Source organism: Mobula hypostoma, chromosome 12 (genome assembly GCF_963921235.1).
Source record: "Mobula hypostoma chromosome 12, sMobHyp1.1, whole genome shotgun sequence".
In the NCBI taxonomy this organism is placed as follows: Eukaryota; Metazoa; Chordata; class Chondrichthyes; order Myliobatiformes; family Myliobatidae; genus Mobula; species Mobula hypostoma.
Genome location: NC_086108.1, coordinates 67,015,645 through 67,042,880, shown reverse-complemented (window position 1 = coordinate 67,042,880; position 27,236 = coordinate 67,015,645). Strand labels below are relative to the sequence as shown.

The following is a 27,236-nucleotide window of genomic DNA, read 5'->3' as shown; positions in this document are numbered from 1 at the left end:
AGATTAGGCAGGATAGGATAACCTCCCTGGAGCATGGAAGACTGAGCCACCATCTTACAGAAGTGCCTAAAATCATAAGCAGCATAGATAAGAGTGAGTGTAGTCCATCTTTTCAGAAGGGTTGGAGAATCACATGGCATAGGTTTAAGGTGAGAGGGGCAAGTTTAATAGAGGGAAAAACTTTCACAGAAAGTGGTAAATATATGCAATGAGCTGCCAGAGACAGATACAAAAACAACTTTTAAAAGACATTTGGCAGGTACGTGAATAGGAAGGGTTTAGAAGGATGTGGTACAAAGTACCCTGTTTGGGCATGGTCCATTTAGGGCAATGGGCTCAAACACATGCGGTATGGTTCTATGACTGAGTACAGGAGCAACACTTCTGCCCGGGAGGCTGTGAAACACACTGCATCAGCATTTACAAAAGAAAGAGCATGTCAATATTTTAAGAATAGATTAGATACAGGATTGAAGGAAAGGTGATAATAGGATCTCCAATCAGGATGGATTAAGGATTATATCCACTTCTGGCAAGAAGAGTAAACAGCAATAAGCAGGGTTGGTCTCAATGTCTATTTCAATTGTTCAAGTTTAATAGTTATAGAAATCACTGAATTACATTACCAGTGTAAGCTACTTCAGCGGTTCAGGAGAAGGTCCCTGCAGTTTACTTTCCTGCTAGAGCCTTTTACCTCCAAAATATTATTTATTCATACCATTGACCATACAGTGCGGAACATTTATTTCAGTTCAATCGCTATCCCTTTCTCCTCCGACCTATTTGGACAATGAAAAGGTCTCAGTAGAAATCGGGTGGCTCTATCTTTTTTGTATGTAAGAAAAATTCGAGCTCAGCACACGGGGCGTCGAGGCAGGCGCTCTCAGGTTTGGTTGTTGTCACCTCGAACGGCTCCGGGCTTTTGATCTTCCGCGTGTGTGGCGCCACCTTCGGGCTGCACCAGGAAGGACGGCTGGAAAAGGGAAAAAAAAAAGTTTCCTTTCGCCCTCCGGTGCAGTTAAAAGTTGCGAGAGTTCGCCCCTGAAGTGACATACTGACATGTCGAGCAGTACCCGCCTTCCCCGGCTTGTGCAAATAAGAGTCAGCAAGCTTAGTATCTGAGCCCAGCATCTGCCTCATGTGCGACCGCGGGGAGGGCCAAGGGGGGAGATGCTTTTAAAAAACCTTCACTCTCCCATCACGATCACCTCACTCAATAAAAGAAAACTTTCTGGGGGACGATCGGCTGTGCTCCTGGGGCAGCATGGCGGCTTGTGGCGTTCAGCTTGTATACAGTGATCGCAACATCCAAGATCAAGGGGCTTTATGATCCCGCGATCTTCCTCGCCGCATTTTCAGCAGGCTTTTACTCGCGCCACACTAATACATAAATATCAGGCAACAAGTTCGATGGAAGGCACGATGCAGGCTAACGCCGGGCTGCTGTGGGTTGTTGTGAGTATAGTTGTGCAAAGTGTTAGCTCCAAGGAGAATAATCTCCGAGACACGGGACACTGTGAACTTCCCAAGTCGGTGAGTAACTTTGTTTTGTCGCTTAATGTCACTTCTACAACTTTAGCTCTGTGAGTGTCCGCTTCGCAGTCGTGCTTGCGGGATCAGCTCCCCAGGCTGCGGAGAAATTCTGACTGAAGTTCTGCTAAATGCCGAGACTCACCAGCCGCGAGCAGTTCGATTCGGTTTAAAGAAACGCCAATCGATTTTGACTTTGCTGGTCGGATTCCATTCAGTATGCGCAGCTCACCTTTCCGGACGAATGCTTTAATGTTTTTGCAAAGCTCCCCGCTTTAGAGGGGGGAAAAGCACCTCTACCTTCCGCGGCTATCAGGAGATGAAAGATCTCTTATTTTAAACAAACCATCCCTGTATTTATGTCTATTTTTCGTTGCATTGGTAAATATGTGTATTGACAGAATATTTTCATTATTTTTAACCAGCAAAGGGAAATGAATTCGTTCCTCTGGACGGTCAGACGGGAGCCCCCCGCTTATTTATTTGGGACCATTCACGTGCCCTACACCAGGGTTTGGGATTTCGTGGCTGACAACTGCAAACGGGCCTTCCAGCACAGCAACAGCGTGTACTTCGAGCTGGACCTCACCGACCCCTACACCATCTCGGCCCTCACTAGCTGTCAGATGTTGCCTCACGGCGAGAACCTTCAGGACGTCCTGCCCCGGGATCTATACAGGAGGCTTAAGCGCCACCTGGAATACGTGAAGGTGATGATGCCTCTGTGGATGACCCCGGACCAGAGGGGCAAGGGCTTATACGCGGATTACCTGTTCAACGCCATCGCCGGCAACTGGGAGAGGAAGCGGCCGGTGTGGGTAATGCTGATGGTGAACTCGCTGACCGAGGCGGACATCAGGTCCAGAGGGGTCCCGGTGCTTGACCTCTACCTGGCCCAGGAGGCCGAAAGGTTAAAGAAGAGGACGGGGGCGGTGGAGCGGGTAGAGGAGCAGTGCCATCCGCTCAATGGGCTCAATTTCTCCCAGGTAAGAGCGGAGGAGCGGTCTGCAAAAGACACGCGTTAGGATGCGAGTGCAGCCCGCAGGCGGCAGGTGAATGCGGCGCTCGCATCCAGACGCGCTGTCACCGCGGCTCGCGTTCTGCGCCGCTGCAGGACTGGTGTGGATCGGGGTCGTGGGACTGCTGTCCCTCTGTCGAGATGGGGTGTCCTCTCCCCTGCGAGCTGTGGCCGTGTCGGATGGACGCGTGCCTGTTGCCCCATCTCTCTCCCACTCGGCAGCCTGGGCAAGAGTGCCCGTTCCCATTTTCAAAACAATCCTATCACTTCACGTCGATTCATTGTTTTCTGGAGCATCTGCTAGTTGGAGAGGAAACTTGTCTCCTTTCTAGTGCCATAGCTTTATTTTTATAAATCAGATGCGTCCCCCTAAATTCGACAGACTCTTATGTAATTGTAACTTAACTTTCCGAGTCGATCGAGAAGCAGAAAAAAATCCTATTAAACCGCCGTGCCTTGAATTTCGGGACATTGCAGTAAATTATGTGAATGGACACCTGAGTAAAAATTTTGCAAGGCTCTATAAAATGACTTCTGGGTTCCGGTGTGAAGATTAATGATCTAATCTGAAGGAAGGGTTTCAGATCAGCAAACACTTCCTTTCAACACCTTATAATTACTTTGCAGTGGTTGTAACTTTTTTGTGTTTCAGAATTGTTGTGGGGTGCGTCATCAGTCTCGCCGCCCAAATCAAGGGGTTACGGCTCGATTCTCTCTCCGAGTAGATGGGCACTGAAATCTCCTTTTGCACTCAAACGCAGCGCTGAGGTGGCTTTGCTTTATCGGAGGCTCCGTCGTTTGCATCAGAGCATGAACCGAGACTTCATCTGATGTCTCGGCTGAATGCGAAAGATCCTCATGGCACCGTTGCAAAGAAATGTTGGGGAGGTGTTGTTAGTTAATTTGTCTCTATCAATCAGCATAACAAACATAGGTTAAGATGGCCATAATCACATCTTGTTTGTAGTATTGTGCCATGCAGAAATTTCCTAAAATGTAACTGTGATTACACTTCAAAAGCACTTCATGGATAGTAAAGCACCCTGCGACGACGAGGCTGTGAAATGGAACATGGAAATGCAAGTCTTTCTTTTATCCCCCAGTGAGTAAAGACCAAACATTCCTCAGACTGCAATCCACAAAGTGCGTGTCTGAGATTTGCTGGTAGATTGATGGGGGGAGCCAAAAGAGTTTTTATTTTGCTATTTTAGTTGTTTTTGGATTTGTTGTAAAATCTTTAACACGGCATATTTCAAATTACTTTGTGGCAACAGAGCTGAGGAAATGTGCAAATTGACGCCAAATTGTACCAGGTTATGGGGTTACTGTCAGGGATTGGGAAAGAGCAAGATTCAGCTCAGCCATGTCACCATAACTACCATAATTCAGCTATAAGTAAATTGGGATTCTGTATTTCCAATTAATGTTGCAAGATCTCTCACCAAAACGTTGACTGTCCATTTTCCTCCATAGATACTGCCATCCTGCTTAGTTCCTCCAGCACTTTTTCTGTTCCTCCCGATTCCAACATACCTCATCTCTTGTGTCTTCGGGATCCTGCCCCGTCAGTCCACACCCACCTCATTAGCGAAGTGACAATCAATATCAATGACACGTGGTGAACTTTGTGTCTTGAAACGGTACAGAGCCAGACATAAAACTACTGTAAGTTACAAAAGATAAATTCATAGTGCAAAAGAGGAATAATATGATTTTCTTCATGGACTGTTCAGAAATCAGATGGCAAAGGGGAAAATGTTGTTCTAAAATGTAGAGGTGGGTCTTCTGGTTTCTCCACCCCAATGGTAGTATTGAGAAGAGGGCATTTGCTGGACGGGGAAGGTCCTGAGTGATGGATGTACCACATCTTGGATATGTCCTTGATGATGGGGAGGGTTGTGGCCCTGACAGAGCTGGCTAAGTCTACAAACCTCTGCACCCTCCTTAGATCCTGAGCATTGGAGCCTCCCAAACAGACTGAATGCTCTCCACTGAACATCTGTAAGAATTTGGTGACCAAAGACCAAATCTGTGGAGCAAATGTGTGTGGAACGAACCGGGAAGGGGAGCAATCACTTTTGAAGTTTAGATAGGAATGGAAGGGAATCCTGAAGTAATGTGCTTTATTCTTCTGGACAAAAAATATATATTTTTTACTTGTTGCTGTGAAATGTAGATCAAATGTTACACCTATTGAAGGATAATACTTAAATCAGTAACTTATTTATTTTTTATTTAGTGATACTGCACAGAATAGCCCCTTACGGCCCTTTGAGCCACACTTCCCCAGCAATCGGCAAGAACCACAATTAACCCTAACCTAATCACAGGACAATTTACCTGAACAATAACCTACAAGATACCTCTTTGGATCGTGGGAGGAAACCGGAGCATACAGGGAAAACTCACTCATTCCACAGGGAGGAAGTACAGGGACTCCTTACAGACAGCACTGGAACTGAACTCCGAATTCCAATGTCCCGAGCTGTGATCATGTCACACTAACTTCTATGCTACCGTCGGTTATTAATATTTAATAAAACCTACATTTTCTTCTCCTTTTAACTAATCCAATTATTTTACTAATGCTAGCCAATTTTATTTGATTTGTCTATAAATTTGAACTAACATTAGTGCCAAATTTTTTGTTGTTGATGTTTGGTTGCATAATTCAAATAGCTATAATTCAATTTTTGAAGAAGAAAAGTAGTGACTAATTTAATGGAATAGATGGCAAATACATCTTTCCTGTTGTTGAATAAAACAATTCTGTTTGATTAGATCTTCTCATCAAATCTTGGATTTGAATATATAAAAATGAATACTGTCTTGGAGGAAGTGACTATATTTATTTCTCAGAATTGAGATGTTTATCACCACGTTAGCTAGCTGTTGGCAGATATAATGTAAACTGGATGAAATCATGGTTAACGGTCTCAAGTTATAAACTGAAAATAGAGATTTCACAAAACCCCATTATCTAGTATTTGAGTTTATATGATTTGGCTTCTGAAGGAAGGAATTTGTTTTTAATATGGAGATACAGCATTGACTTATGGAAATGCTGTTCAGTGGAGAATAAACAAGGATTTAGTGTTGTTCCCTTTTTTCATGTAAATCTGTTAGATTTCTTAAACTCCATTTTAATGAACCGTCTTTGTGCAGACTCCCCGTTGGTATTTTTTTCAGAATTAATTGTGTCTTGTAAACCTGGTGCCAGTCTCGCCATAGATTTCTCCAGGGTTCTCTTGGTGCTGTTGCTTTCTCTGTTTACATTTTCCTTAACTGATAATGTCAACTCCTCTTTCCTGCTTGTTTGCTCTCTTTCTCCACCTCCCATGAATGGCAGGAAGCCTTGGAAGTCCTGCATGTGGAATGATGTGACTGTCTTAACAATTGAAGGAAGATAAAGGAGGCACATTGATATAATGATGTGCTAATAGTTGCTTAATGAGGCCATGTGGAGCATCAACAGTAAATAGCTGGAGGTTGTCAGGAAGTAAATCTTAAGCGTTTGCGGGTAGTCAGAGAAGTTGGTACTTTTTACAGTGTAGTAATGCAGACATACCTGCCAACATCTGCTGTGCTTGAGATCTAGGAATGTGTATCAATGGAAAAGATACTGTATATGAAGCAGTCCTGACCAAGGGTCTCGGCCTGAAATGCCGACTGTACCTCTTCCTAGAGATGCTGCCTGGCCTGCTGCGTTCACCAGCAACTTTGGTGTGTGTTGCTGTATCTGAAGCATATCGGAAGACGTATAGAAATATTTTGGGGGAGTTGGTTTCCCTGAAGAGGTGGTATTTCAGCGATGTACAAATTTATAATATACAGAAAGAATTTCGAGACATGTATTTCCAGACAGCAACTTGCAATTAAAGCTCAAAGTGAAATTTATTTTCAGAGTACACACTGTACATGTTGCCACATATACCCCTAAGATTCTTTTTCTGTGGGCATACTTCGCAAATCTATAGAACAGTAACTGTAAATTGTAAATAAACTGTGCGAATACAGATATAAATAAATAGCAATAAATCACAAGCATGAAATAACAATATAACAGAGTCCTTAAATGAGTGTAGTTATCCCCTTTTGTTCAAGAGGTTGATGGCTGATGGGAATAACTGTTCTTGAACCTGGTGGTGCAAGTTCTGAGGCTCCTGTACCACCTTCCTGATGGCAGTAGCGAGAAACGAGCATGGTCTGGGTGGTGAGGATCTTTGATGATTGATGCTGCTTTTCTATGGCAATGTTTCATGTAGATGTGCTCAATAGTTGAGAGAGTTTTATCCATGATGTACTGGGCTGAATCCATTACCTTTTGTAGGATTTTCCACTCAAAGGCATTGGTGTCCCATTACCAGGCTGTAATGCAGCCGGTCAGCACACCTTCCACCACACATCTGTAGAAGTTTGCCAAGGTTTTCGATGACACGCCAAACATCCACAGACTCCTGAGGAAGTAGGGTCGCTGTTGTGCTTTCTTCACAATAATATTTATATGCTGGGTCCAGGACAGGTCCTCTGAAATAGTGAAAACCAGCAATTAAAAGTTACTGGCCCTCTCCACCTCTGATCCTCCGATGATTACTGGCTCATGGTCCTCTGGTTTCCCTCTCCTGAAGTCTACAATCAGTTCCTTGGTCTCACTGACATTGAGTGAGAGGTTGTCATTGCTATACCACTCAGCCAAATTTTCAGTCTCCCCCCTGTATGCTGATTCATCACCCCCTTAAGATAACCTAGCATATTCAGCTTGGAACAGATATTTCTCATTCCTCATACATCAGTCTTCCTCTTGGGACTGAAGGTGAACTTTTTGTACTCCTGATTTGAGGGTTCTGAGATAGTTAATAAGACGGAGCAGGATCTTGATGCTGGGACGCAGGATGGTAGCTTGAAAGGTGGTGCATTCCTTCTGCCCCTTGCATTGGATTTCTCAATACCATCCAAAGGCTTCTTGAGTGGTTATGGGCCAAAGATTCCCAGGAAACAGCAAGGACGTTGCATTTCCTTAATGAGGGTTTGAGCACATCCTTAAATCTTGTTCCTTGCCCACCTGGTAGTCTGTTCTCACAGAAGAGCTTGCAGTAGTGTTTGTCTGATGTCATGTATAAAAGGAGCACAAGCTCCCCAATGTTGCTGATGGGTGTAATCAGGTCTTCAAAGCCAGGAATGCTGGCCTGGGAGAGGACACAGGTTTACTTAGATTTTGGGGATTCTGTAAGTTTCTGGAATGTCCATGAACCCACAAACACTACCTTGTTATTCCTTTTTTATCTTCTTTATTTATTTATTTTCATACTTTATGAAGTATCTTCGTACTTTATGGATTTTATGTCTTTGCACTGTACTACTGCTGCAAAACAACAAATTTCATGTCATATGTCAGAGGTAATAAATCTGATTCTGATTGATATTTGCTGTAGGTAGTCCTGTCTCTGAAGCATGTTGGAGTATAGGGATCACTCAACAAACACAAAATGCTGAAGTTTGAACAAGCTTGTTTCTGGAGGGTAGATTGAACAGCTTCCCTTTGGTTTTCAAGATTAGCTTCACTCTTTTGGAAAGCTGGTGGAGGTGAGGAGAAATACTGCGCAAGAAAGATTGAGAGAAGTGTTAGGGTAATGATGTAGTTTTGTTTTACAGCAGTCATCTCTGAGAATGGTTATGGATTCAGTGATTAATATCAAGGCTTGTTTGCTGTTATGGAGTAAATGTAAGATTTATATCCACACTTCAAGAGCACTGATGGAGATTTTTGGGGAGATGTTGTTGCTACCAAACTGTTTGGGGTCTGCAAGGAAATCAAGGATCCAGTTGCTCAAGGAGGTATCGAGGCCAAGGTCTTGAAGCTTATTGATTGGATTTGAGAGGATGATAGTACTGAATGCCAAACTGTAGGTGTTAAAGATTTTTCTAATGTATGCATCTTTGCTGTCCTGAGGTTCCATGGTTGAGTGAAGAACCAATGAAATAGCATCTATTGCAGACCTGTTGCACTGGTAGACAAACTGGAGCTGAAACAAGTCATTTCTCAGGCAGGAGTTGGTATGTTTTCTCACTAACCTCTCAAAGAACTTCATTATAGTGGATGTAAGTGCTACGGGATGATAGTCTTTGAGGCAGATTGTCACGTTCTACTTAGGCACCAGTATAATTGAAGCCTCCTCGAAGCAGGTGTGTACCTCAGACTGCTGAAGTGAGAAATTAAAAATAACAGTGAACACGCCAACCAGTTGATCAGCACAGGTCTTTAGTACTCGGCCAGGTAACCCAACAGGGCCGACTGCTTTCCTGCGGTTCACCTCCCTGAAGGATGCTCTCACATTCCTCTTGAGACTGAAATCACAGAGTCAGTGGGGACTGTGAGAGTTTGTGATGGTTACTCTATGCTTTGATGGTCAAAGTGAGGATAGAAGGCATTGACACCTATGTCATTTGGTTTCACTTTGTAAGAGGTAATAGCATTCAAGCACTGCCAGAGCTGTCAAGTATCCTTCAGTAGTTCGTTTGGTGCAGAATTTCCACTTTGCCCATGAGATAGCTTTCCAGAAATTGTACCTGGACTTCTTGTACCTTACCTGGTTGCCAGACATGGATGTCACCGATCTGGCCCTCAGCAGATTGTGGATCTCCTGGTTCATCCAGGGTTTCGGTAGAGGAGGACTCGGAATGATTTTGTGGGAACACACTTGTCTACAACTGTGGTGTATTCATTCAGATCCTCTAATGGTCCCTTGAGCACGGCCCAGTCCACTGGCTTGAAGAAATCCCATAGCCGCTCCTCTGTCTCTCTTGACCAACTTGTTGTTGTTCTTATCTCTGGAGCCTTGCTCTTTAGCTTCTGTCTGTACGCAGGGAGGAGAAAGACAGCTAAGTGAACAGACTTTCCAAAATGCACTCTAGGCATGGAACCATATTAGTAAAAACTTCAAGGAAAACCAATCCTGCTCCTCGTTGCTATGAAATGACTTCTGTTGGAGACTGTTTATTTGGGTAAGATTTTTCTCTCGTGATTTTTACATCAGTAACCTGTTACTAATAATTTCTTCTTGATGTTATGAATAACATCAAGAAATTTTCTTGTCATAGCCTTAGCTTCAACCTTAAGTTTTAAGAAACATGTGTTCCAGAACTGCACAATTATTTAACCGTTATTGTTTTTTTTGTCTTTACAAAATAAGTATTTTCTGAAATACAACATTAATTTTCAACTGAATACTTTATATGTATGCAGTTGAGAAATGTTATTTTAAATTCCATGTGAATGAAGCATGTTCTAATGACTTTCCTTTTCATATTAAGGGGATGAATAGAGGTAGTAGCTTTAAAATTGATGGCTACAGTTAATTTTACTTTGGTGGCAATGTGTTATCCATAATAGCGACCCTGTTAGTTATTGAGAAGGCTGTGTTATTGTAGTAATTACTTTTGATATGGAGCTAATTGATAAGGCCTTTTTTTTGGCAGTGTGTATGTTTAATTACCTTTGTGAAGCTTTTAGAGGCCGATTGCAGAACTCGGTTGTGGAGCTGTTAAGTGCCACAGCTCGGATCCAGGTTAAGTTAAGTACTTCAGATATGTCCAGTCACTTTCTGTCAGTTTCAATACAGATGCAAATATGATAGGGCAAGGACAGTTATTAATGTGGTGATGTCAAATTTACACAAGATCGGACCCTCCTCGACATTATAAAAGTGGAAGCAGATTACAAGATAGCACTTCTCATAAGCTAATGGAAAGTAGAGGTCCATAATCAATCTGTCTAAGTCTTCAGAAAGTAAATCTTTCTTTTTGGCACAGACGTAAGAGTCAGAATAAGAGTTGTACAGCATAGAAACAGGATTCTCGGCCCAACGTACTATATCTAATTCAACTGACATGCCTATCTATACTAATCCCACTTGTCTGCATTAATTCCATATGTCTATATGCCGATTTCATTCAAGTACCTGTCCAGATGCTTATTAAATGTTGTAACTTCCTGCCTCCACCGTCTCCTCTAGCAGCTTATTCCAGATACCAACTGGAAAAACATGTGAAAAACTTAACCCTCAGATCGCCTTTAAACCTCCTCCCTCTCACCTTAAACCTATGGTGTCTAATTTTAGACACTCCTACTCTGGGAAAATGACTTTGACCATCCACCTTGTCTATGCCCTCATGATTTTATAAACCTCAGTAAGGACATCTTTCTGCCTCATTTGCTTCAAAAAAAGACCCAGCCTGTCCAACCTCTCCTTTGTAACTCAAACTTCTCTCGTCCCGGCAACAGCACTGTGAATATTTTCTGTACCCTTTCTAGGTTAATCACATCCTTTCTGCAGTGTGGCAGCCTGAACTGTACCCATTCCTCCAAGGACATTTTGTACAACTATAACATGATGTCCCAGCTCTTGGACTCAATGCCCTGACTGACTAAGGACTTCTTCAAGACCCTGTCTAAAAGCATTGACACTTTCAGGGAATTGCGTACTTCTACCCCTAGGTATTTTTGTTTAATGGCACCCTCACATGGTCCTGCCATTCACTATGTATGTTCTGTTCTGGTTTAACTTCTCAGTGTGTTCTTATTCATTGAGATACCAGGTACACTGCAAACACAATCTTATTTACTAAATAGTTTCAGCATTTAAGTATTTTGAGGAAGGGGGAGAGCTACAAACAAGTGACAGTCTCAGCTGCTAAAAGCACTACACATTGAACTGTACATTTCAGAAAGGCGTGTGGTTCCTTGAGAGGTGCTTGACTTCATCAGTTCTGGGCCAGGCAGGCAGAAATTGACTGCTTCTCTGTGGAGAGAGTCAGGAGCATCAAGTTTCGTGGCGTGCATGTTATTGATGACCTCACCTGGTCCCTTAACACCACCTCTTTAGCCAAGAGAGGATAACCGTGCCCCTCCTTCCTGAGGAGACTGAAGCAAGTGAATTCTCACCACATTCTACTAGAGCACCATTAAGAGTGTCCTGACCAGCCGTCTGGTATGCGAATTGCAGTGCATCAGATTGCAGGACCCTGCAACGGATAGTGAGGACAGCTGAAAACATCATTGGCATCTCCCGAAAACGAGGATTTCTGCAGATGCTGGAAGTTCAAGCAACACACATCAAAGTTGCTGGTGAACGCAGCAGGCCAGGCAGCATCTCTAGGAAGAGGTACAGTCGACGTTTCGGGCTGAGACCCTTCGTCAGGACTAACTGAAGGAAGAGATAGTGAGAGATTTGAAAGTGGGAGGGGGAGGGGGAGATCTGAAATGATAGGAGAAGACAGGAGGGGGAGGGATGGAGCCAAGAGCTGAACAGTTGATTGGCAAAAGGGATATGAGAGGATCATGGGACAGGAGACCCAGGGAGAAGGAAAGGCATCTCCCTTCCCTCCCCCATTCAGGAAGATAGATCAGAACTGCTCCATATGCAGTGCCTTAAGAATTGTCAAAGACACCCCCCCCCCCCCCCACTCCCAGCCTTCCTCCTGCTGTCTGTCAGGCAGAAAGTACAACAGCATCAGAGCTGTTAGGCTGGGTAACAGTTTCTTCCGCCAGGCTGTTAGACGTCATAATATCCCGCTGCCACTCAGCACACATGAATGTACACTCTGTCTGAATGCCCTGGTCACTGATCGACTAGTCACTTTTTCATCTTTTATTGTTGCTGTTTCACATGTGTATACTGCTGCTTGATTTATTATAATAGTGCCAGCAATGTTCCCTCTAAGGTGTGTGTGCACTTTGCTACTAACACACAAAGGAATTTAAACTGTGCACAAAATGTTGTCACCCTCTACCTTGTTGGCATGTTAAGTGTATTTCATGATTGTGCACAATCCCATTTCCTTTTCCAGTTTCTAATGCGGACAGTGTTGATGACGTGGAGCTTGTGATGATTTGTCTGCAGGTTTTAGAACTGGCTTATTTATTGAAGAAGTTATTCAGTGCACACATGTTGTTGTCACTGGGCAAAAATTTCACAGCACAAGATTTTCACGCGCGCAAGTCATTGCAAATTAGAGGGAACATTGAGTGCCAGTAACATTATACTGTCTTATATAAACATACACCTCGCACTTTATGTCAACCTGTTGATCTTCAGGCCATGCCTCTCAGCTACTTCCGCTAAAATCTTTTTGCAACTGTGTTTGCTGGATCGTAACTATAGGCACTGTGTTTTGCACCTTGGTCCAAGAGGATTGATGTTTTATTTAGCTGCATAAATGTTGAATGACAATAAACTTGAACTTGAAGTGAGTAAGGCCCAAGTGGGTTCGAATCACGTACACATAACGGGTGACAGCTGATACTGTGGCTTTGGTACACATGATATACCCCTTGCAAAATTCCATTCTCTTGACCCTAATCAAAGCAGACATCAGACCTGTCATGTAAGTGAGAAGAGTAATTGTGTCTGTTTTATCTTCTTGCCCAAATTCACTTTCATCCACAGTAGTGGATAATGTGCAAACGTAAATCTGAGAAGTTCACACCCAGGCAGCGAGAGCCCAAGGTTTCAGGCACCTACTCAGGCTCTCGTTGCCAGGGTGTGATCTTAGCTCAATGTATTTTTGAAAATGCAGGCACAAACTTGGGGTGTTGGCTAGTGCCTCTAGACTTTTAACCCAACAACTAGTTTTAGGAAATTATTGAAAAAAAAATGTTGGAAATAATCAACTTAAGAAAACAATGAGCTAAAAATTAACCAGAATTAAAAGATGAAATTGTAATGTATTTGGGTTTCTACATTGCCAGAAAGCCACCAAGCAATTGTCTTCAAGGGGCACCATTTGGATTAGCTCCTTCAGTTTAACATGTTGATCCAGAACAGTTAATAATTCCAGATTTCAGCACTGTATCTAACAGTGAATGGTCACTGATCTGAAGTAAATTGTTATGATTTTTGCATGACTTATTTGGGTAAGCAATATAATCAAACTTTCATTGGATGTGCTAAATCCAGACTTTAGAAATTCCAGAGCCAAACTTGTATTTCAATAAAAAAATATGAACATTGGTGAAAGAAAAATGGAGGGCTATGAGGGAGGAAAGGATTAGATTTATCATAGAGTAGGTTGAAGGGTTGGCACAATACCTTGAGCTGAAGGACCTGTATGTGCTGTATCGTTCTACGTTCTAAAAATCACATACTCTTTTATTTATGTGGAGTTTCCATTTTGGCTGTGCCCAGCTAGTGATGGAAGGTGACCCTTCCATCATCAATGCTTGCTGTGCATTGCTGATGTCATGGAATATTCCACGTTGCTATGGTGACGCTTGCTCTTACAGTGGGCTCCCCTCCAACTCTCATTTTGGGTGGAGACATTTAAATAGCTGTGTGACTTGCTCTGTGCTGCTTTCTTGAATCAAATTTATTACACTCTGGGTATGAATTTAGTATGAAATTTGTGGATACCAGATGCAAAAATAATCTAATTCTCAGGAGCCTGAATGCACTTGGCACAAGAGCTTGATCAAGTCAGGGAAGAAGAATGGAGGAATGAGGCCACAGAGTTAAAGAGTTGGCCTGAGTTCTTGGGTGCTGCACGTCCTTGAACAGGCGCCCCTCTTGTGTTCATTCCCAAGAATACAATGCAAGCTTGAAGGCACGTAGACAGATTTATCCCAAGGGAGTACATTAATACTTCGTCCAGGTTATTTTTCATGGATTTTGATTTGGGTAAATCACCAGCACACTGCCCCTTTGCTCTTTCATGTGACTGGAACTTAATGTCTAATGGGAAAGTTACAGATTAATTTCTCCCCTGAGGGAACCAAAATCATAAAGGATTCCAGCATTGCCATTAGACCTGGCACATTTCATTTCATTCTTGGAGCTGTTGGAAAGTGATATAAGTGTTTGTACAAAAGACACAATCTTCAGTGTAAAATTACATTAAAAAAACATTGTTTCTGGGAGATACTGAATTTGCCTTCCTGTCAAGTGACAAGAGTCCATTTGCAGTTAACATGGATAGAGGAAAATGGAACATAAAATATATTCATATTTCTGCCTCTGTGGGGTCACTTCCACCAAATCAATCTTTAATAACTGGGAGCCACGTGTGTAGCGTTATAGGTCACAGATCTTGAAGGCAGGCCCATTGCTATTGAATACCCATACTGGAATGTTATTTGAATATATAGTGTAATCTTCTGCCCTTCCTGGATTCTTCAGACTTCCTTGTGTGATGTATTAATGGCAGTGACTATAAATTTGAAGGGGACATTTATTGTTTCCCAGACACAGGAAAAGGAACATTTTCTTAGTTGGATAACTGAGAAAGAAGTTTTGTCGGCAGTTCTTTTTACAACAAGTAAAGTTAGTTGAATTTAATTCCAAATTATTTAAATAGAAACAACGAGCAATTTGCAACCAGAAATTCTTGGACTGCAAGCACGCTTAATTTGATATACATAAATGCAGTGCTTAAAGGCATTTCGGTTAAATGAGTAGAAATCAAAAACAAGTATTAACAGCTGTCTAGAACCATTACCGATAGCCATTTATAACATGGTCCTGCTGAGCAAGACCTGGTTGGTTTTTATTTTGCACATGGAGGTCACTGGAATGGGCACTTATGTTTTAACCCAGAGCTCAGAAGCTGACAGTTCAGTATAGAAACAAAAATTAGTGGCAGCACAAACCAGCCTACCAACCAGAGAATAAATTAGCTAATTATGCCCGACACTTTCTGTATTTCCCATTCATTATTCATTCATTATCATTTATTTTTGCTGAGGTTTGTTTTGTTCGCTTTGTTCAGATGTGTAGTCCAACAATTCAACTGCAACATTGTACATTTATATAATACCTTTTTAATATTGAAAAGTGCGTCCGGGTCATAGAGTTCTATAGCACAGAAGCAGGCTCTTCAGCCCAACTCAAGCATGCTAACTAACATGCCTGCTTGAGCTCCTCCCATTTGCCTGTACTTGACCCATGTCCTTCTAAACCTTTCTCATCCATATACCTGTCCATATATCTTTTCAATGTTTTATTTGTGTCCACAACTGCTGCTTCCTCTGGCAGCTCATTCCATGCACTCTGTGTGGAAAAAATGCCCCTAAAGTCCACTTTAAATCTTTCCCCTCCTAACTTGTAATATACACTCTTACTTTAGATTCTCAAATCTTGGAAAAAGATATCCACCTTATCTAGGCCCATCAAAATTTTTATAAACTTCAATAATGTTTGCCTGTAGCTTCTTTCACTCGAAGGAAAAATGTCCTAGCCTATTCTGTCTCCCCTTGTAACACAAACTCTCTGTTTTGGCAACTTTCTTCTGAATTTTGTTCTGTATCCATTCTAGTTTTATCTTTACCCTTCCCTTCATATGGTGACCAGAACCGCGCAAACATTAGAAAATGTTTTACCAACATCTTGTAAGTTTGTAACATAACGTCTCAACTCTTGCATTCAACACTGGCTGTTGAAGACCTTCTTCACCACCTTGGGTAAATATTTTTTTCCATTTCAGGTAACTATTTACTGGTATCCCTGGGTTTCTCTCTGTTTTATAATATTTCGAAGAGCCATGCACTGTCTATGTCCTGCCCTTAGTACCTTCCCAAAATGCATCACTTGTTTGAGGTAAATTCAGCGAGATATTGTAATAGGATTGAAATGAAAATTTCACTTCATATTGAAATCAGTGCTGTGTTTCTCACATAAAATATCACTAACATTTTATTTCTCTTGAACTTATGAATTTACTGTTTATGATGAATTCATTCATGTTTCTGTATAAAACAAAAATGCGCTAAATTTACGTGATAAAAGGCAAACTCTCATTAGATGAAAAGGCAATACTATACATTCCTGGCATGAACAGAATTGAGGGATAAAGTGGGTAGGTGGGTGTTACACACACACAAAATGCTGGACAAACTCAGCAGGCAAGGGAGCATGTATGGAAAAGAGTAAATAGTTGACGTTTCAGGCTGAGACCTTTCATTAGGAATGAGAAAAAAAATTGAGAAGTCAGAGCAAGAAGGTGGGCAAGGGGAGGAAGAAGTAAAAGGTAGTAGGTGATAGGTAAAACCAAGAGAGGGGGAGGGATGAAGTAAGGAGCTGCAAAGTTGTTTGGTGAAAGAGATAAAGGGCTGGAGAAGGGGGAATCTGATAGGAGAGGGTAGAAGAACATGGAAGAGAGGGAAATGGGAGGACCACAGAGGAAGGTGATGGGCAGATAAGGAGATGAGGTGAGGGAGGGAAACAGGAATGGTGAAGTGGGCGGGGGGGAGTTGTCAATTACTGGAAGTTCAAGAAATCAGTGTTCATGCCATCAGGTTGAAGGCTATCCAAATGGAATATAAGATATTGTTTCTCCAACCTGATATGGCCTCATCGCAGAAGTAGAGGCCAAGGACTGACATGTCAGAAGGGGAATGGGAACCAGAATTGAAATGGGCCATCACTGGGAGATCCCACTTTTTCTGGTGGATGGAGTGTAGGTGCTCGGCAGATATACAGGAGGCGACGCCGGGAGCTCCGGATACAGTAGGTGACCCCAACAGACTCAGGGGAAATGTCACCTCACTTGGAAGGACTGTTTGGGACCCTGAATAGTAGTGAGGGAGGAGGTGTAGGGCCAGGTAGGGCACTTGTTTTGGTTGCAAGGATAAGTGCCAGGAGGGAGATCAGTGGGGAGGGACGAATAGACAAGGAGTCAGATAGGGAGAAATCCCAGTGGAAAGTGGGAGGGAAGGAAAGATATGCTTAGTGTTAAAATCTTAGAAACCCTATAGCTGAGAGGGAACCAAAGAGAAGGTTCCAGAGCCCTGACTGATCCAAAGAATGTAAACTTCTTTCCTGGTCTGGTTCCAGAATGAGTTCAAATAAATAGTATTCTTTTAATTCAGGCTTGCAGAATTCTATTTTCTACTTTCCTGGCTCTTGTTAGGAGTTTGTTTGCAGGTTGGTATCCTAGCACTTCAGTGAGTGATGGCAGTAAACACATGGCAAATTAAAGCCACGTGTGAGTGTTTTTCACCCTGACAGACAGCAAATTCACTAACCTGCCATGTCGTGCTGCATTTAGAGTCTAATGTGGTTTTGGTGAGGAGATTCGCATTAACTCCAAGCACTGGTTCCCTGTGGCATCACTCAAGTAAATGGGAAGTAAAGCTCCAATTAAATTTAAAAAGAGGGATGATTACTAAATTGTACCCATTTCTGCAAGTGGGTGTGACTGTTTGGGCTCGTAGGTTAGTTTGTGGCTTTAACAGCCTGACAGGAAGACTGATTCTTGCCAGCTTCCTGAAAGAAGTTTGAGGGCTCTTTGAATTTTTTTTATTAGCTTCAGTGGTTTGGCTACAAAATGTTCCAGTCTGATGGAGCTGTTGCCATGAACACCTGAGGGCTTTTGGCAAAAAATGTACAAGCCTTTCCTATCCAACTAACACATTTCAAAAGGAAGTATGACCTATAAAAGAATAAGACAAATAATACATAATACTTAAAGGAAATGGTAATATACTCCATAATTAACTTCTTCACGTTTTTGGTGTTTTTCTCTTAATTTCTATAACTAAATAAAACCACCTATGAAAGGAAATGTAACATCATGTACTAAATGAATCCTAAGCTGTATTGGCTCAGAATATTATTTTCATTTCATCTCCCACTTACTTGTTGCTTAAATATTTGTTCTAACTGTTATTTGTGACAAATGGGGTTTGATTTAACGTGTGGCGAATAACAAGAATCACATGAGAAAGATTTGCAATTGAATGAAAAGATTTCCAAGACTTTCCCGAGTTTATAACCATCCTCTGACTTTCCAGATCGGACTTCAACTTTGAACCATTGATCTACAGTTTTGATTTATACCTTTTACGTATTTATTTCAGTGACGTTATTTATGCCATCATCAGTATATTTTGCATCCTTAATGCATGAATCCTTTGATTCCTGATGAACGAAATATTGAGCTTATGATGTAGAGTTAATGAGATCTAAAATCAATCTGTCTTCACTTTCCAAAACAAAGTGAGTTTCACTTGGCATTTTGCAATTCCATCCAAGCTTCACATTAGAATTCTCTGTAAAAATATGAACATTGTGGTCTCTAAGATTTCCAAAGCATCTTGATATTCTTGTAACTACAAGAACAAAATAATGTTCAAGGAGGTCTTCTAGATGATAATAGATTAGAAAGGAGATTGACTATGTTGGACTTGTAACAGTTTTGTGCAGGATACGGCGTTCAGAGTTGGGCTGTCAATCCCAGGACGCATGGAGACATTTGTGAGGGGTGCTGGTAGGATCACAATCAGTGGACAGTGGACAAAGGTAGGCAGTTGGAAACTAGTGGTGGGGTTGGGCTTAGTAGTGACTTCAGGTCAGGCAGAGTGGGGATGTAGTGATGGAGGAGCTGAAGAGGTGGCAGTGGGATGGAGGCCACTGTTATTTGTCACGATGGTGCTTTCCTAAGACACCATGGCAGCAGGCCAAGAAAGATTGACCCTTGCTAACTAACAGGAGCAGATCACAACCCATCAAGAAAGTATTTTGTACAAGGGACATTAAAACGTGCTGTTTAACATAGCTTTGCATGTCCAATGCCCTCCATATGTACTGTTGATGAACTGTAAATGAGATTGAGTTTCTGATAAAAGCCAATCATGTTGTCCACAAAAATGTTGTGCTATGTGATAGAATTTCTTGGCCATGGTCTGAAACATTGTACAACGCAGCAGGTAGAAGGCACTGCCAAAAAGGTTTGTGTTTTCAAAGTTAAAACAAACGCTAGCAGCCTGTTTACCATTATTCACATTTTATTATTGAAAAGAACTGATTAGCCGATCAGCTGTTTCCAATCATTAAAAACCACAGGGGCAATGAGCAGAGCTGAAAGACGGAAACAGAATTACATTTATGTAATCACCTTATCACATCTCTTAGAAACATTTCAAAGTGTTTTTTGCAACGAATTGCTTTGACATGTGGTGACTGCTTTTGTAAGTTATCATCGCAGCCATTTTACACATTACAAATCTGCACAAACAGCACTAAGAGCAACCCCATTTTAGGCTGCTTTTAAGTAATGGTGAGGGACATTATTGACTAGGGCATCAAATGTTCCACTTCAGATGGAGTCAACATTCATTAAACGTAGATTATTAAACATCCTTTATTGCACTTTTGCTAATAGCACCGACCCTATGCCTATGGATTTAAATTCAGGTTACTATCAATATACACTTCTGATTTATTTTTGTACATAATTTCCTACAAGCAAAATAGAGCTATGGAAACAGTGCTTGCAGAAATCCGTGTGCATGTTGTGGCAGTCAGCTAACCTTTGGCAATTCCATGTCAGATGTATGGTGTGGTAGGCCAGGCTTGTCATTATTACAGATGCCAGTCAAAGGCTCTTTGAATTGCTGGTGTCCATGTTACGGTGATAATATTTTTCATCTGGTTTAAAATGGGCATTTTTTGATCCAAGTGCAAATGAGGCAGTGATGCCAAATCAACACTAACTTATTACTTTGGATAACCTCCATGCGGGGAAATCTGTGTACTTTGAGAAGATGTTGAAAACAGGCAGAGGCAGCTTAGCATATGTTTCAGTCATGTTCCTGAGTCATCTTACGTCTGCAAAGGTTTCATGTTTTATACCTCCCTGGTGACATTAAATGTATGCTACACTGAACTTCGGAGCCAGCGCCAGTGATGTGAAGTCAATTCCGCCGCGGTTTGTAAGGTGCTTGTACCCTCTCAGTGTGACTGTGTGGGTTTTGTCCAGTTGCTCTGGTGTCCCTTCACATTGCAAAGAGCTACAGGTTAGTTGGTTAATTGGTCACATGGGTGTAATTGGGCAGCACAGGCTTATTGGACCAGAAGGGCCTGTTACCGTGCGGCATCTCTAAATAAAAAAAGAGTGCAACATACAGCTGCTCATTAGCACTATCTATAACAGATGTAACTTTTGTGGCTCTAATTCTGCCAATGTCCACTATTAAGTCCTGAAAATTCCTAATACTCAAGTGTAATTCATCAGTACTTCTCACTGGGGGTTTTTTGCCCGACTTTAATTTGGGTATCCTTAGTTACATAAAATCACTGATTGTCTAATGGAGATTGTGCCAATTTTGATACAATATATTTTAAAACACTAATTTTACTCAAGTTCTGCTTCATTAGAATTATGGAACACCTCACGATGCCTCATGTATAATATTTCACTTCATTTCAAATGAAACTCCCAGTGGCATATGCAATCACAAAGTTGTTACAAAATCAGTGGAAAACAACTTTTGTTCGATTGCGTCTTGTCCTAACATAGTCAAATATTCCCCTTATTAGAATATAGAAGCAGCAGGCTATGTACAGTTCTTTGATTCTGTTTCAAACAAACTGATGCTGAACCTCCAATTTTTTTTTTAATGTACTTCAATGCATCTCAGCTCTTACAATGAAATGAAAACATTCTGAATATTTTTAACAAAAATGTAATCTTGTGTCTTATTGTCAGGAAAATAAAAGGAAGTGGGAAACATCTAACTGGAGACGAACCAGCTGACTTAAATTGCTTCATGCCAATAAAACTGGATTGGTCTCACAATAATTTCAGTGGAAATGTTTGCTACCCAGTTTGGAACTGAACCAAACAGACCAAATAGGTTCCAGCATTAGTGTATGGTCAGTGCTGAATTAATTGCTCCCAGCTGGATGACAGTAGGGGTACCACACGTGATAGGTGTGCACCTGGTATTGAAAGAGGAAAGACCAGCCAAAGACTTCTGTCTCATTCCCTATGTCTGCTCTGCATTGAACATGTGAATGTCAAGTGGGAGCTGGATGTGACTCTCCCTGATGGATTAGTGCTCACTGTCTTCCTTGTATGTGAAGAATGTTTAGCATTTGTTATTTTACATGATTGGTTCCAGAAAAGAGAAAATCTATTCTATAAAAAATAGAAGTTAAGAACCGTGCTGCTAATAAATTAGTTATTGGACCATACAAACTAACTCTTAGCTGTACTTACTCACATTGCTGTATTGTATTAAGACTAAGAATTGCCTGCCAACTTGATTCTGCTTATAGTTGGGGCCTAGCTTGGGTTGAGGGATTACATTGATATTGGTAGTGACAGATTGATGTAGTTGAATATTCTGAAATGCAGGACTGGGTGGCCACCAAATTGTTTGGCTGGTTCAAGATTATTATAAGCTACAGTTAATTTTTATATCTGTGCCATAACCCGTCCTTCATTCTGTAATTCTAATTAAACTGATACAGTGAATACTAGCAAGGAAATATTTTATATAAAATGGATGCAAATTTCAAAAACATTCCTCTTTGAGGTAAAAATTTCATGGATAAACTAAGTAAAAGCTTGGATAACAGTTTGTATTTTTATTTAATAATTTTAGGGTGTTTTCTTTCGTCAGTGTCAGCAACAAAGTAGGTGTAAGTTCAAACAGGAATACTAGCTTTACAATACCTGGAAGATGTGGCTGAAGTAGTTCCCCATGGTTTGGTCATCGGATTTACCGAACTGGATCCACATGTGACTTGGGGAAGAATGATAATGAGTTTCAGGCAGGAGATTAAAGTCAATAGTGACATTTAAGAGATGTGAGGAAAAAAATAGGAAGAGTCTGTCAGAAGTTACAGATTGTGATAAAAGACTGGAGAAAAGAAGTGATTTGGAGAATAAACCACAAAATTTCCAAAAACGACAGTTTTCCACAGCAAGTTCCTAATTCCATATGAAAACTCTCATTCTTCCTTTATATTTTGAATAAAATGTGCTCCTCACCGTTTTACCATCAGAATAGGCATCCTCATCTAGACATGTCTTAATCCTGTCATCTCTAATAAGTATCCCCTCAACCATCTTTGCGTCAATCAAACAACAGGCCTACAGCAGATGCCATCTTGGCTCTTCACACAACCCTAGAACACCTGGACAGCAAAGATGCATAAGTCAGGATGCTCTTTATCGATTATAGCTTGGATTTAACACCATCATTCCCTCAAAACTAATCAGTAAGCTCCAAGACATGGGCCTCAGTATCCCCTTGTATAATTGGATCCTGGATTTCCTCACTTGTAGACCCCAGTCAGTTCTGATTAGCAAAAACATCTTCTCCACAATCTCCATCAGCACAGGAGCACCATAGGGATGTGTACTTAGCCCACGCTCTACTCGCTTTACACCTATAACTGTGTGGCTAAGTTCAGCTCCAACACTATACACAAGTTTGCTGATGACACCACTCTTTTGGGCTGTATCAAAGGTCGTGATGAATCAGCATACAGGAGGGAGACTAAAGACTTGCTGGTGTAATAACAACAACCTCTCACTCAATATCAATAGGACCAAAGAACTGATTATAGACTTCAGGAGAGGGAAAGCAAAGGTCCATGAGCCAATAGTCATCAGAGGATCAGAGGTGGAGAGGGTCAGTAACTTTAAATTCCTGGGGGTCACTATCTCAGAGGACCTGTCCTGGACCCATCATATGAATATTATTGTGAAGAAAGTACAACAGCGCCTCTACTTCCTCAGGAATCTGTGGAGATTCAGCATGTCATCAAAAACCTTGGCAAACTTGTATAGATGTGTGGTGGAAAGTGTGTTGACTGGCTGCATTATGGCCTGGTATGGGAACACCAATACCTTTGAGTGGAAATTCCTACAATAGGTAGTGGAATTGGCCCAGGACATCATGGGTAAAACAGTCCCAACCATTGAGCACATTTACATTAAATGTTGCCGTTGAAATTGGTTTTCGTTGCAGTTGCACCATAAATAATTATAGTAATAAAACCATAAATTATTAAATAGTAATATGTAAATTATGCCAGGAAATAAGTCCAGGACCAGCCTATTGGCTCAGGGGAACTTCTTCAGCAAGAAGGTGATAAATTTGTGGAATTCATTGCCACAAGTGGCTGTAGAGGCTTAATTGTTGGGTATATTTAAAGCAGAGGTTGATAGGTTCTTGGTTAGTTAAAGTTGGCAAATGTTACGGGGAGAGGGCAGGAGAATGGGATTGCAAGGGAAAATAAGTCAGCCATGATCAAATGGCAGAGTGGACTCGATGGGCCAAATAGCTTTAATTCTGCTTCTATGTCTTATGATCTTTAGAAATTCCTCCCTCTCTTTCCCTTCTGTCTACCGTTTTTCCAGCAGTGTGTTCCACCAAGAAATCAACAAATTGAATGATATTGTTCTAGTTGCACAATGCATCCAAACCATCCCTCTTTGCTATGAAGTGCAAAATTGGGTTTGCAAAGACAGTGACATCATCAAGTGAACCTCTGACGATAGAAGTACATTAATGTGCAGTGTGAATAGTGGACTGAGGTACTTCGTCCAATTGTCTAATAGGTGCTAGGGTAATAGAACCTGGGCTAAATCACTTCCATTGCTCCATGGAATTCTACTTGATCCTATTTCCATGTTTTGGAACCTAATCAGATCTTGGGTAGCTGTCATAGAATGACTGACTACACTGTTTAAGTTAAAAGCAAATATTATCGCCAACTTCTTGATTTCACTAACTTTTTGGGAATAAAATTGGCAAGTAGCCGCCGACAGCATCCCACCCACAACCACTGCAATACAATCTCAACTTCAACTATCATTGCAAACTATTCTAACAACATGATGGTGAACTCTACAAATACAGTACTTTATTAAACAAGATGTCATTTCATATACTAGTGGTTGTATAAAATTGTTACAAGAAACTGATTCATCAAGTAGTTGCATTCTTTCATAATCTGACCGAAAATGTACTTTGACAATCATATTATGCCCAACATTGATTTTTAATATTGGATTTGGCTTTCAGGTGACTTTCTTTTTAAAAAAAGGAATGTGCTCTACATAGAAAGAACTTCCAGATGCTCTTATTTATGCTTGTCTGATTAAAAACATATATTTTATGTGCCTCTTTTGACATTTATTAGATATAGGAAACCCTGAATCTAATTGCTGAGTTTAGCTATATTCTATATAGACTGGCAACAGGATACTGTCTATTACCGGAAGAAAAACTCCCAAATATTACAATGCAAAAGCACATTGTCACAATCATTGTAATTCTTCAGAGTTCAGTCACCTGACAGCATGATTCTAATAGAAAAGCACAACATGTTTTCATTCTACTTTGCAGAGATTTCTTCAGTCCTTACATTTGTTATCATTCATTATAAATGTCCGTTATAAACAAACACTTAATTATTTAACAGAGTGTGATAGCTCCGATGTATGCAACAGTCATTTGACAAGGAGCATTATTTTACAAATGTATATTTATTGCTGTAAAGTTACGAAACCCAGTTAATTGAGAATACAGAAAGCTGTTTAATGCAGATCTATTACCAGTTTATAAAGGCCTGGTAACCTTGTGAAACATATGTTAGTAATTTGTAATGAATGGAGGTTAAACCTTTTAAAATAGCATGTGCTGTCACATTTTTGGTGCCACATCCTTACCTTATCTCTTTCTGAACCTTGTGAATTTCTCATTCCGCTTTAAAATATGAAAACTATAAACCTTGTCACTCAGTAAGTGGTATAATGCACTTAGCTGTCATTAAATCAACGTACAATGATATCACTTTACTGCAAGTACAGAACTTGCAAAGGGAAAGCAGTGCTGGTGCTGGTAACTCATTGAACTGCTTTTATTTTTTTTAACTCTGTCTGATCCTGTGATGTACGGCTATGGAACTACTGAGCTGCTGTTACATTGCTGGCAGCACTGCTGGGAAAAGGTTCATGGACATTCATGGTCATTGAATACATTTATGTACTCTAGATGTGGATCCAGGCTTTGGCTGTTTGTGATATTTCACCTAGTGAGATGACCAAGCCTTTTGAAAGAGGGAAAACAAATTTACAGTCCTGATGAAGGGTCTCTGCCTGAAGCGTCGACTGTTTATTCCTTTCCATAGATGCTGCATGACCTGCTGAGTTCCTCCAGCATTTTATATGCTTTACACTCCAGTTACTCAGTGTGCATGGACATGTACCTTTGTTTGATCTGAAATATCTTGAGGAATCTACAGTTTATTTTCTGTGCTTTTGCATTTGGTAAAGAAAGAAGATCCACCCCTTGGCAAGTGGAGCCACTACGAGCTATAGAGGGGCATCCCCATCTATTTCACTGGCAGTTTATATCTCATTTTTACTTATTTGTATAACATTTAAAGTTTTGAAGTTTATTGCTAATTTCTCTTTCCGCAGAAACTGCCTGACCTGCTGAGTGTTTCGACATTTTCTGTTTTTATTTAAGATGAAGCAAAAGTACTATTCCCGATTGCTAGCTAAAGATTCCTGGTAGATTGGTGGAGAATGTGATTAAGCTTGCTTTCCAGTATTTAGAGGAGGCAGAGGGTGGCCTGGATCGAAACCTTCAAAAGGCAGCACCTTCAGGAGAAGGGAGTGACAACCTGGGAGGAAAAGATAATTAAAGGCAGTGGAGCAATTGGCTTACAAAGCTTTAACTTTATTAAAATACTAGAAGTGCTTTGCAAACTGTCAATGAGAGTAACACACATCAAAGTTGCTGGTGAACGCAGCAGGCCAGGCAGCATCTGTAGGAAGAGGTGCAGTCAACGTTTCAGGCCGAGACCCTTTATCAGGACTAACTGAAGGAAGAGTGAGTAAGGGATTTGAAAGTTGGAGGGGGAGGGGGAGATCCAAAATGATAGGAGAAGACAGGAGGGCGAGGGATAGAGCCAAGAGCTGGACAGGTTATAGGCAAAAGGGGATACGAGAGGATCATGGGACAGGAGGTCCGGGAAGAAAGACAAGGGGTGGGGGGGACCCAGAGGATGGGCAAGAGGTATATTCAGAGGGACAGAGGGAGAAAAAGGAGAGTGAGAGAAAGAATGTGTGCATAAAAATGAGTAACAGATGGGGTACGAGGGGGAGGTGGGGCCTTAGCGGAAGTTAGAGAAGTTGATGTTCATGCCATCAGGTTGGAGGCTACCCAGACGGAATATAAGGTGTTGTTCCTCCAACCTGAGTGTGGCTTCATCTTTACAGTAGAGGAGGCCGTGGATGGACATGTCAGAATGGGAATGGGATGTGGAATTAAAATGTGTGGCCACTGGGAGATCCTGCTTTCTCTGGCGGACAGAGCGTAGATGTTCAGCAAAGCGGTCTCCCAGTCTGCGTCGGGTCTCGCCAATATATAAAAGGCCACATCGGGAGCACCGGACACAGTATATCACCCCAGTCGATTCACAGGTGAAGTGTTGCCTCACCTGGAAGGACTGTTTGGGGCCCTGAATGGTGGTAAGGGAGGAAGTGTAGGGGCATGTGTAGCACTTGTTCCGCTTACACGGATAAGTGCCAGGAGGGAGATCAGTGGGGAGGGATGGGGGGGACGAATGGACAAGGGAGTTGTGTAGGGAGTGATCCCTGCGGAATGCAGAGGGGGGGGGAGGGAAAGATGTGCTTAGTGGTGGGATCCCGTTGGAGGTGGCGGAAGTTACGGAGAATAATATGTTGGACCCGGAGGCTGGTGGGGTGGTAGGTGAGGACCAGGGGAACCCTATTCCTAGTGGGGTGGCGGGAGGATGGAGTGAGAGCAGATGTATGTGAAATGGGGGAGATGCGTTTAAGAGCAGAGTTGATAGTGAAGGAAGGAAAGCCCCTTTCTTTAAAAAATGAAGACATCTCCCTCGTCCTAGAATGAAAATCCTCATCCTGAGAG

The 27,236-nt window shown here is 41.6% G+C and overlaps 1 protein-coding gene across 1 annotated transcript in view; it reads left to right on the top strand.

The window, feature by feature from the left end:
- The first annotated feature begins 1,018 nt into the window (after positions 1 to 1,018).
- The window catches only part of trabd2b (TraB domain containing 2B), a 430,972-nt gene continuing 404,754 nt past the window's right edge, over positions 1,019 to 27,236 (top strand). The window contains exons 1-2 of the mRNA XM_063064307.1: positions 1,019 to 1,533; positions 1,956 to 2,516. Coding sequence (XP_062920377.1) covers positions 1,327 to 1,533; positions 1,956 to 2,516 — 768 coding nt within the window. The 5' untranslated portion in view covers positions 1,019 to 1,326. The remainder of the gene's footprint in view (positions 1,534 to 1,955; positions 2,517 to 27,236) is intronic.